General features: G+C 35.4%; 1 protein-coding gene across 2 annotated transcripts in view; it reads left to right on the top strand.

Moving 5' to 3' along the window:
- TMEM38B (transmembrane protein 38B) overlaps positions 1–12223 on the top strand; it is a 61217-nt gene extending 48994 nt beyond the window's left edge. For both annotated transcript variants that reach the window (XM_086315795.1, XM_086315797.1), the window contains one exon: positions 10230–12223. In XM_086315795.1, coding sequence (XP_086171921.1) covers positions 10230–10445 — 216 coding nt within the window. In that variant the 3' untranslated portion in view covers positions 10446–12223. The remainder of the gene's footprint in view (positions 1–10229) is intronic.
- The last annotated feature ends 665 nt before the right edge of the window (positions 12224–12888 follow it).

Consider the following 12888-nt stretch of genomic DNA (forward strand, 5'->3'; position numbering starts at 1 on the left):
TATCTCTCGTTTCAAATTGGTCTAACTAGAGGTTTATTAGTTTCATCAGTTTGTTTGAAAAATTTGGCCTTTGCTTCCTTGTTTTCTGCTTTTTAAAATTTTATTGACATATAATTGACTTACAGTGTTGTCATTTTTTACATGTACAACAGAGTGATTTATATATATATATATTCATATATTATTACAGCAGCCCACCGGGCCTCCCTGTCCATTACCAACTGCCGGAGTCTACCCAAACCCCATGTCCATTGAGTCAGTGATGCCATCCAGCCATCTCATCCTCTGTCGTCCCCTTCTCCTCCTGCCCTCAGTCTTTCCCAGCATCAGGGTCTCTTCAAATGAGTCAGCTCTTCCCATCAGGTGGCCAAAGTATTGGAGTTTCAGCTTCAACATCAGTCCTTCCAATGAACACCGAGGACTGATCTCCTTTAGGATGGACTGGTTGGATCTCATTGCAGTCCAAGGGACTCTCAAGAGTCTTCTCCAACACTATAGTTCAAAAGCATCAATTCTTCTGCGCTCAGCTTTCTTTGTAGTCCAACTCTCACATCCATACATGACCACTGGAAAAACAATAGCCTTGACTAGACGGACCTTTGTTGGCAAAGTAATGTCTCTGCTTTTTAATATGCTCTCTAGGTTGGTCATAACTTTCCTTCCAAGTAGTAAGCATCTTTTAATTTCATGGCTGCAACCACCATCTGCAGGGATCTTGGAGCTCCCCAAAATGAAATCTGTCACTGTTTCCGCTGTTTCCCCATCAATTTGCCATGAAGTGATGGGACGAAATGCCATGATCTTAGTTTTCTGAATGTTGAGTTTTAAGCCAACTTTTTCACTCTGCTCTTTCACTTTCATCAAGAGGCTCTTTAGTTCTTCTTTGTTTTCTGCCATAAGGGTGGTATCATCTCTACATATCCTATATACAAAGAGAACTGGGCACTTTTTCAGTCTTTTCTGGATATTCTGGCATGTTTGTTTATTTTCAATTTTTTCCCCAGCTTTTTTGGCATATTGATACGAACTTTTAATGGTAGTTTCTCTAACTCCATAATGGAATTTGTTGGTATTTTTACTAAGATTGTATTTGGTTTATAGATTATATTAGGGAGGTAGTTACATTACACAGGGACAAAAGCTAGAGACAGGAGAAAGGACAGAGTCCTGAGATTTTCTAATATTTAGAGAAGGAAGATCCAGAGTGAGAAACTGGGAAGAAGCTGCTAAAAACCAGGAGATGGTATTAAAGGGATGGTCAGTTATGCTGAATACTTTTGAGAGGTGTCTTCAGGTCAGTCAGAGCCCTGGAGGAGGAAATGGAAACCCACTCCAGTATTCTTGCCTGGAGAATTCCATGGACAGGGAAGACTGGTGGGCTGCAGTCCATGGGGTCACAAAGAATCGGACATGGCTGTGTGACTAACACTTTATTACTTACTATTGGGATAGTATATTGTTGAATACAATATCATGTATTATTGAATACATGAATGAGGGACAATGGTATTAAGCTTTTTGGGGGATACAAATGGACACATAAACTTTGACTAAGACAGAGACTGTTTCTTCAAGATGTTATTGTCTAAAAAGAAATACAAAGCACTATGCTTTTAAACTTCATGAGAATAGGGACCAAGTTTGTTTTATTCATAACTGTATCCCTAGCATTGTGTCTGGTGCCTATAGTAGATTTTTAATATATATTTGTTGACTGACTGATAAATGGCCAAAATGTTCTTTCATAGGTCTCTCTGTATTTAATTCAGTTCAGTTCAGTCACTCAGTCGTGTCCAACTCTCTGCGACCCCATGAATCGCAGCACACCAGGCCTCCCTGTCCATCACCAACTCACAGAGTTTACCCAAACTCATGTCCATCAAGTCGGTGATGCCATCCAGCCATTTCATCCTCTGTTGTCTCCTCCTCCTGCCCCTAATCCCTCCCAGCATCAGGGTCTTTTCCAGTGAGTCAACTCTTTGCATGAGGTGGCTGAAGTATTGGAGTTTCAGCTTCAACATCAGTCCTTCGAATGAACACCCAGGACTGATATCCTTTAGGATGGACTGGTTAGATCTCCTTGCAGACCAAGGGACTCTCAAGAGTCTTCTCCAACACCACAGTTCAAAAGCACCAATTCTTCGGTGCTCAGCTTTCTTCACAGTCCAACTCTCACATCCATACATGACCGCTGGAAAAACCATAGGCTTGACTAGATGGACCTTTGTTGGCAAAGTAATGTCTCTGTTTTTTAATATGCTGTCTAGGTTGGTCATAACTTTCCTTCCAAGGAGTAAGCATCTTTTTATTTCATGGCTGCAGTCACCATCTGCAGTGATTTTGGAGCCCCCAAAAATTAAGTCTGACACTGTTTGCACTGTTTCCCCATCTATTTGCCATGAAGTGATGGGACCAGATGCCATGATCTTCGTTTTCTGTATGTTGAGCATTAAGCCAACTTTTTCACTCTCCTCTTTCACTTTCATCAAGAGGCTCTTTAGTTCCTCTTCACTTTCTGCCATAAGGGTGGTGTCATCTGCATATCTGAGGTTATTGATATTTCTCCCAGCAATCTTGATTCCAGCTTGTGCTTCTTCCAGCCCAGTGTTTCTCATGATGTACTCTGCATATAAGTTAAATAAGCAGGGTGACAATATACAGCCTTGATGTACTCCTTTACCTATTTGGAACCAGTCTGTTGTTCCATGTCCAGTTCTAACTGTTGCTTCCTGACCTGCATATAGGTTTCTCAAGAGGCAGGTCAAGGTGGTCTGGTATTCCCATCTCTTTCAGAATTTTCCACAGTTTATTGTGATCCACACAGTCAAAAGCTTTGGCATAGTCACTTATTTATCTAAGTCTATACTACTAGGTGAACAATTTGCTTGCCCAGCTTACTGAAGAGATTTATAAAAATGAGGATCTGAAGATTTGACAGTCGTTCAGGTTAGTAATTATTAGTGTCTGAGTGAATGATATCACCAAAGAAGTATAGAGTGACAGAAAACCTGGTTGAATGTACCATATTCTAGAAGCTTCTTATAGGGCAACATTATTTTCATTAGAGGGTGCTGGAGAACGTTTAATGGAATAGACACCTTACAGTTACACTGCAAAGGATGTTTGAATTTGGGCAGATAGAGACAGGAAAAGTATGTTCTGGGTGAAGAGAAAGATTAAATTTGCAAATTTTGCTTATACAGATGTATTATAATAGTCTTTGAATTATTCATGTGATTAGAAATTGTGTTTTTTCATTGTACTCTATTCTTATTGCTATGCACTATAGAGGATGTAAAAGTATATGAGTCCTATTTGTGCCTTTGAAGAACTTATATTTTAAATCACATTTTTCTGGGCATATTTTGAAATGATACAATATTAGATATAAAGAATGTGGAAGAGCTTCAAACAATTTCTTTACTGGAATTAAGTTATATTTTAGAATATGTTTAAATATCAGAGTATCTTTAAAGTTTTTAGACTCTTTGGTTTCCTTCCCTTTTTAAGTTAGAGACTGTGAGTCAAATGCTGTTTAATTTAGGTAATATGCTGTTTCTTTTAATAACTTGCTGAGTAGGGAGAGTTTTATGTTTTATTTGTAGAAGAATAAGGGTTCATTTCATTTGTCACCATTACATTTGTGTCACCTTGCTGAATCAAGCCCTAAGAAGAGGCTGAATTCACAGAAATCTGTCCATGAACCTCATAAGTCTATCTCAGCAGTAATTTCTGATGTCAACAGTATTCCTCAGCTGAGTGATGAGTCTACTGGGAGTGGAAATTCTATTAAAACTTGACTTTGAAAAATACTTAACTATAGTTCACATTCTCAGGAATTACTTTAGTTCCTGACACTCTTTTTTTCTGGATTTTATAAAAATACATTGCTCTTTTCCAGACAGTGGACCCTTGTTTAATCTGAACTCTTTTGCATTTTCCTGACAGTCCATGAAGTCAAGCTATGACCAGAATAATTATCGTAGTACATGTCATTGTAACTGTTTATTCTAAAGAATAATTTTATCTAAAGAAATTCTTCTGGATCTTAACCAGTAATGACATAAACTCGGATGTTAACATTGTATTTGGAGTCTTCTCATTCTATATTCTCTCTAGGTGATCACATTCATATTTATGCCTTTACCTTTTACTTGTGTCATAATGACTCCAAATCCATTTCTTAACATTTCTGGGCAAGTGTCTATTATTGCACTTACTCCATTGCTGTTGTATTATTACTAATTTACTTATCTGTCTGACTAGTCTGTAAGATCTTTGAGGTCCGGGATTACACTCAACATTCCTTTCGCAGTCAAGTTTAATGCACAAAGCCTGTTGGTTTTAGGCTTTGTTAGTGCTTGCTATTGTAGTTCGTATTTGCCTTTCTAGAATGTGATCCTTTTGGGGGTCTCAGTTTAAGCCTGAGTTGTACTCCTGGGCAGCTCCATCTTGCTTGACTTTGAACTCCAATCTGTCTTCCTAGTATCAAGCAGCAGGCTGCTCAGCTCTTTGGCCTCCCAGCTGTTGTTCTCTCCTTAAAAGAAAATGCCAAGATAAATGTGAAGTTCACTTTGTTCAACTTCCTTTCTTTTAGGGATCATAATCCCACCAGGTTGCACCTGTATTGGTTGTACTCCAGTGCCTTTTAACAGTTGTTTTATGTATTTATGTCTTTTATATTGATTCTGTTGGGATACTAGTCTGATATAAGCTATTTAGTCATGGTTGGTCTGGAGTTTATGTACATGAGTAAAAGTGTTCATTTTTATTGAGGTCAAAGTGGCATAGCAAATTCAGTTATTTAAAATTGTACAATCAGTGGCGTTTAGTACATTCACAATGCTATGTGTGTGTGCGTTTTTTTAAAATTAATGTCAATGATAGTATTTTAGAGCTTTTGTTCTTTGTCGCATTTTCGTCTAACAATATATCTCAAGAATTTTTCCATATGACTTTATTATTTATTACTTTTAACAATTACACAGTGTTTATTTTACTTATACATTCTTCTGTAATGGGCACCTACTTTGTCTCCAGCTCCCTACTACCTAAAGTATATTGCAGATACTAGGAATTTACTCTTGATTCCATTGTCCTTAAGAAAGCTGATTATGTAGGTACCTCTTGTGAATATTTAATTCCCAGAAATACCTAGTTTGATTCATTATCTGCGATCTGCTGGAGGAATTGACTTTTGAAAATTCATAGACTTTTGGGAACCTTTCTGAATCGTAAAGTTCTCCCAGATTCATTTTGGTACCAGGATAATTTCTTGAGCAAATCTAAATATCTCTGAACATTGTATATTTTGCCAGATAATAGGTTGGTACCTCTCTCCATTCTTCCTCCCGCTATCTCAATTTATATATGGGAAATTTTGGATGGCTAAAGACTTAGTACATTCCCTCCTACTGGCACTATCTATACTTTACTGGAAGACTGTGACTTCAGATAGTGGTAGACTACAGTATATTTAGTGACTGAAGTCAAAATCTGAGTGTTCCAAACTACTTTACCACTTATTAGCTCTGTGACTTTGAACAAGTTACTTAACATGTCAGAACCTGAGTTCTACATCTTTATGATGAGAGTAATGATAGATTAGTTTTTGGATTACATTTAAAGAGAATAAAGTAATACAAACACATTATCACACAGCTCTAGCACGTGTTAAGTGCATAGTAGTAATAGCTATTATTGGTCATTTGGTGTATATTATTTTGTCTTCTTATTTCCTTTTGTTACTAAATGTATTTTTGTTGTTGTTGTTTATGCTGCTCATTTGGCACTCACAATGTGGTATCTTTTATTATTAAGGAGTTGTGTTCTTTTCCATTAGTTAAGCGTAAAGTTATAGAGAACAGATTTTTTTTCCCTAGAATCTAGCTTAATTTGCTTCTCCTGAAGATTAAATTAAGAATGCATTTTGAACACAGAACTTCAGTATAGAAAATAGGGAATTCAAGAAAGTACTAGAGTCACAGAGCTGAAGACTATCATAACTGAACTAAGACATTTACTAGAGGGGTACAACAGCAGACTAGATGGAAGCAAAAAGGATCAGTGAACTTAACCACCAGGCAGTAGACCTCACCCATTGAGAGCTGCAAAAAGGAAGGAGAACAAAAGAAAGTGAAGATAACTTAGGGAATTTATGGAGCAATCTCAGGACTAACATTCACGTAACAGGGCTCCCAGAAGGAGATAGGAGAGAGGAAGGGGCAGAAGAATTATTTGAAGAAATAATGCCTGAAAACTTCCCTAATTTGGGGAAGGAAACAGACATGCAGATCCAGGAAGCCGAGAGCATTCTACACAAGAGGACCCCAAAGAGACCTTCACCAAGACATATTATAATTATTCTTTTTAAAAATATTAATTGATTTATGGTTGCACTGGGTCTTCATTGCTGTGTGCAGGCTTTCTCTAGTTGTGGCGAGTGGGGGCTACTCTTGATTGCAGTGTGTGGGCTTCTCATTGAGATGGCTTCTCTTGTTGTGGAGCATGGGCCCTAGAGCACGCTGGCTTCAGTATTTTGTGACACATGGGCTTAGTTGTTCCGTGGCATGTGCAGCTTGCGTGTGGGATCTTCCTGGACCAAGGATTGAAACCCGTGTACCCTGGATTTGCAGGCAGCTTCTGCAGTGGACCACCACTTCAGTGGACCACCAGGGAAGTGAACGTTATAATTAAAATGTCAACAGTTTAAGGCAAAAAGATTCTTAAAAGCAGCAAGAGAAAAACAATGTGTTATGTATAAATAAACCCCCAGAAGACTATGAGCAGATTTTTCCAGCAGAAACTTTTCAGGCCAGAAGGGAGTAGCATGATATATTCAAATTACTGAGGGGAAAAAATTCCAGTCTAGATTACTCTACCTGGCAGAGTTACATTAAAAATTAGAGGAGAGTTAAAGAATTTTTCCAGACAAGCAAAAGTTAAAGGAGTACATCACCACTACATTGGCCTTACAAGAAGTGTTAAAGGGACTTCTTTAAGTTGAAAGAAAAGGATGCTAATTAGTAACCACAAAACATGAAAATATGAATCTCACTGGTAAAGAATAATAAATATATAGGAAAGATAGTAGCTTAATCACTTATAAAGCTAGTATGAATCTTAAAAAATAAAAGTAGTAGAACCATAACTACAACAATGAGTGAATACATACAAGATAAAAAGATGTAAAATATAATATCAAAAACATAAAAAACATGGAGGGGAAGGGTAAAAGTATAAAGCTTTAAAATGCATTTAAGTTGTCAACTTAAAGTAGACTGTTATTTATGTAAGTTGCTGTATGAAAGTCTCATAATAAATACACAAAAGATGATGAGAAAGTAATCTAAGCATTCTAAAGAAAGTCATCAAGCCATAAGAGAAGAGAGCAAGGAATGAAAATACCAGAGAGGAACTACAAAACAGCCAGAAGACAATTAAGTAAATGACAATAAGTAGGGTTGCAAAGAGTAGGACACAACTGAAGCCTTAGCATTCACATACTTATTATTTACTCTAAATTTACTATTTAGAATACATGAAGTGACCGAAGGGAAAAAAGAAAAAAAGTAAGTCCCATTTCTGTGCTGCCTGCAAGAGATTCACTTCAGATGTAAGGAGAGTAACAGACTGAAAGGGAAGGGATGGAAAAATATATTTTCTGCAAAGGAAAGCCCAAAGAAAGTTGGGGTAGCTCTGCTTATATCAGATAAAATAGACTTAAAAAAAAAAGACTAGAAAGAAGGGTAGTAAGTAATGATAAAGGGGTCAGTCTAACAGGATATATAACATTTGCAAATGTTTTGTTGTTGTTCAGTCACTAAGTCTGTCCAATTCTTTTGAGACCCTATGGACTGCAGCATGCCAGACTTCCCTCTCCTTCACTATCTCCCAGAGTTTACTCAAATTTATGTCCATTGGCTGCAGATATTTATGTATCTACATAAATATATAAAGCAAATAATAACAGACCTAAAGATAAATAGGGGGCTTCCCTGGTGGCTCAGACAGTAAAGAATCCACCTGCAATATGGGAGACCTGGGCTCAATCCCTGAGTCAGGAACATTCCCTGGAGAAAAAAATAGCTATCCACTCAAGTATTCTTGCCTGGAGAATTCCATGGACAGAGGAGCCTGGTGGACTTCAGTCCATGGGGTTGTAGTCGGACAGAACTGAGCAACTGACACTTTGTAAAGAGAAACAGACAGCAAAACAGTGATAGTAAGGGACTTATCAAAGTCTCTTCACTTACCATAATGGATAGATTACTAGACAGAAAATCAAGAAGGAAACATTGCCTCAAAGGACTTAACATTGCCTCAGATAGACTTAACTACAATTTAGATAGGACATTCCATCCAAAAGCAACAGAATACATTTTATTTTCATGCACACATGGTATATTATCCAGGGTTCATATGTTAGATCATAAAACAAGTTAATTTAAAAAGATGAAAATCATATCAGGAATCTTTTTCTACCAGAATAGTATGAAACTAGAAATCATTTACAAGAAAAAAACTGGAAACATCACAGAAGTGGGAATTAAACATAATACTATAGAAGAACCAGTGAGTCAATGAAGAAATCAGTGAAGAAAACTTTTTAAAAAGTACCTTGAAACAAAAGTAGAAATACAACATACAAATCTTACGGGATGTAGCAAAAGCAGTTTTAAGAGGCAAGTTCATAGTGATAAATGCCTGCCTCAAGAAATGAGAAAAATCTCAAACAACCTAACTTTATACCTAAAGGAAGTAGAAGAAGAAGAACAAATGAAGCCCAAAGGTAATGGAAGCAAGGACGTAACATAGAGTGGAAATAAATGAAATACAAGCTAAGAGGACAACAGAAGAGATCAGAGTAAGAGATGGTTCTTTGAAAAGATAAACAAGATGAACAAACTTCTAGTTAGACTCACCAAGAAAGAAAAAGAGAGAACTCAAACGGACTCAGTTAGAAACAAAAGAGGACATTACAACTGATACCACAAAAATACAAGGGATTGTAAAAAACTACTGTGTGCACTTATATGCCAACAAAGTGGACAAGCTAGAAGAAATGGATATATTTCTAGAAACATATAACCTACCAAGACTGAATCACAAAGAAAAAGAAAATCTGAACAGACCAATTACTAGTAAGGAGATAGTATCAGAAATCAGGAATCTCCCAACAAAAGTCCAGGACCAGAGAGTTTTGCTGGCGAATTCTACCAGACATTAAAAGAGTTAATACCAATCCTTCTCAAACTCTTCCAAAAATAAAAAAATGATGGAATGCGTCCAAACTCATTTTACAAGGTCAACATTACCCTGAAACCAAAATCAGACAAGGATGCCGCAAGAAAAGAAAATTGCAGGGCAATATCCCTGATGAGCATAGATGCAGAAACCAACAAAATATTAGCAGACCAGGTTCAACAATACATTAAAGAAATTATACACTGTGATCAAGTGGGATTAATTCCAGGGATGCAAGAATGGTTCATCATCTGCAAATGAATCGATATATCACATTAACAAAATGAAGGATAAAAATCATATAATTATCTCAATAGAGGCAGTAAAAGCATTTGACAGAATTCAACGTCCACTTACAATAAAAAACGGTATAGAGGGAATGTACCTCAACATAATAGAGGTTATATATGGCAAGCCCACAGCTAACGTCATAAGTGGGCATTATGCCAGGTGAAAAAATGAGACAAAGACAAATACACTATGATTTCATTTATAAGTGGAATCTAAAATTTAAAACAATCCAAGCTCATAGATACAGAGAACAGATTAGTTGTTGCCAAAAGGCGGGGGGGTGGGGGGGGCGGTAGGGTTGGTGAGGCTTGGTGAAATAGGTTAAAGGGAGTCAAAAGGTCCAAACTTTCAGTTATAAATAAGTCATCAAGTATGTAATGTATAGCATGGTAACTGTTGTAATATTTGAAAGTCATTAAGAGTAGCTCTTAAAAGTTCTCATCACATAAAAAAATTGTATATGTAACTGTGCATGATGAATGTTAACTAGACTTACTGTGGTGGTGATTTCACTTTGTATATAAATATTGAACCATTGTGTTGTATTCCTGAAACTAGTATATTGTTATATGTCAGTTATACTTCAATAAAAAAATGTGTTTTGACTCTTTTCCTCTTTTCACTTTCTCCTCTCAGTTTTGGGAAACAGAAAACATTTGTATTTAAATTCAAAATTGAACTTTTTTTTTCAGATAACCATGATGATTACAAAGACTGCTCTTGTGCCTTTTGCTTGTTTTGAAGATACATTGAGTCGGATGCTGTTTGGCTGGCAGCAGCAGTTTTCACCATGTGAAAAGAAAAGTGAAACAAAATCGTCTTTCAATGGTACTGGTTCATCTACCTCAAAACCTGTAGCTAATGCTTCAGATAAAGTTAAAAAGAAACATAGTAAGAAGACTGAGTAAATTCACTTGATGAGCTTGAGAAAGCAAAAAATTTTCTTTTTCTTATCTACCTGTCAGATTGTGATAAATATTTCTTGTAAATGATGTAAATAAAGATTATAAGGATTGGAGGTGACAAAAAGAAAGAACTTCTTTCTGTTTCAGGGAGACTGTCCCTTTCTGGATTGTAATTTCCTGAGTGTTATTAGTATATCATGTGAAATTGTTTTTCTAAGTTATATATAAAAGATTCTATTGTGATTTTTAAAAGTTTTATATGGATAAAAGAAGGCTGGATTTTTAAAAAATGTTAGAAAAAGTAAACCTATCGTCATTGCAAAATAACAAAAATTAAATTCTTATTGTTTAGATATTTCATAAATTTTAGTTCAGCAAAATTAAACTTTTATTTCACATTACCATTATAATTCCTAGATATGAAAAAAAGTTCTTGTTTAATTTTGAGTACTGGGAAGAATAAACTTTACCTAAATCACTTTATATTATGAATGAAAATAAATTACTAGCTTATATCTCAGAAATGAACATTGTATTTTTTTCCCACATTAAATGGAAATATCTGAAATTTAATTGTTTTCTCCTAGCATTTTTCAGTGAGAATAGAATATTAGTCTTAATTTTAACTGTGTTTCATGCCCTTGTTTGTACTATTTCTTTTTTCTCAAAAGAAAATCAGGGGCATAATTTTTAATAAGTTACTAAGTCCATGTTTTGCTTTGTAAGTTTTGAGGAGCTTATATTTTTCTCTCTCCTTAAAACACATTTGTTTTACCTGTGGGAGAAATTCTTCAGAGCATTTCATATATTCGTTTGTTTGTTTGTTAATTTTTTTTTATTAAAATTTTTTTTTTTTTTTTACTTTACAATATTGTATTGGTTCTGCCACACATCAACATGAATCTGCCACGGGCGTACATGAATCTGCCATGGGTGTCGTATATTCTTAAGGATTATTTAAATTAAAAAAAATTACCTTTATGTTTCCTTTCTTATGAGTACTTGTCAGTTTTCTAGTTGAATGTCTCTTACTAGTGTTACATATGTTTGTTATGTTTTAATGTACATGTACATATATTACTAATCTTATTTGACATTAAAACTAGTTACAGCTCTAATGAGAATTGTCCTGGGGCATTTGACAGCAACCAGCTAATTAAGAAGAAACAAACTAAAATCTTGTATGGTAGTAGTCTACTTGAGTAAAGAATGATGACTTTACATTTTGTACCTTATTGGCAAAAATAATTACAATAATAATAAGTAGAAAAGTCATTAAATAATGTTAAACCTTCTTTATTTTATAGTTTAAAATTCCAGTTATAATTTTAAAAACTCTGTGACTGACATGATTTCTTCTGCTAAGACCATGAGCCTGCATAGAGTTAGTATGTATCAGACATTTTTGGATGACATAAAAATATTCAAATCATATTCAGTTTGAAAGTCTTGGTTTTTAAAATAAAAAAAAATAATAAATATAAACACCAGCAGGTACTATACTTTTACTTGCTAAGAAAGTTTTTCTGTGAGGGGGGAGGACCTTTGATAGCTTTGGAATGATCAGAAGTTAATTTTTTAATATTCTGACAAAAGTCATTAAATATTTAAGGGTTCTGTATTATATTTGATACTTTTATAGTTAAAAACTTTTCAGAATTAAAATGTTGCTAATTACTGGCTTAGTTTTGAAGTTTGGGTTTAACTAATTGAAATGTCAGGAATCTTATTTTACACTTGTGTTAAAGATAAACTTATTGCAATAAATTATTTAGTACCAATGGAGTATTATATTATTTTTATTTTTTTTTTCTATTTTTCTTGATATAGGAGTTTATAGCTCCTGTGGCCTTTTGGTTGATTTGATATATATCCAAATGTTAGTCCACATGAGATATACAAACTTTATTAATCTTTGCAAGTATCCATAACCTTTAATTCAGGATTTTTAAGAGCTCTACTGGAGGACATGGCTTAGGCCTGAAACCTCCCACTCTTCATGCTGCCTGCAGGGACTTGACTGGATTTGCAAAGCAGATTGTTACATTCCTTACCCAACATATAGCATGAATGAAGCCCGTGGACCTGCTTCACACAGACAGATAGGTAGCACTGAGAAAATTAAGATCTGGTAGGTTTTCTTAAATAAGAGGAGACAAGAAACTGGCAAGAACATGGGCTGGCTTAACTCAGTGATCTCAGCCTCTAGTAAAATAAGACCAAATTAATATCAAACTCTTGATTTATCAGATTCGTCACTCTTCCTTGTTGAGGGTGTAATGGCTGGAGAGGGACTGCACAGATAATGTGGAGTGAATGGATTTCAGGGAAATTCCAGCTTTGCTGTAGGCAGAAAGCAAAATGTGGAGAGAAGAGGAGAGACTTTCCCTCTTTGGTTAATTTTTTTTTTTTTTGGTCTATTAAGGCGTACGTACATCATTCTGTT

The sequence above is a fragment of the Bos grunniens genome, chromosome 8 (genome assembly GCF_055505025.1).
Source record: "Bos grunniens cultivar Pamir isolate PY7600 chromosome 8, Bosgru_T2T1.0, whole genome shotgun sequence".
Classification (NCBI taxonomy): Eukaryota; Metazoa; Chordata; class Mammalia; order Artiodactyla; family Bovidae; genus Bos; species Bos grunniens.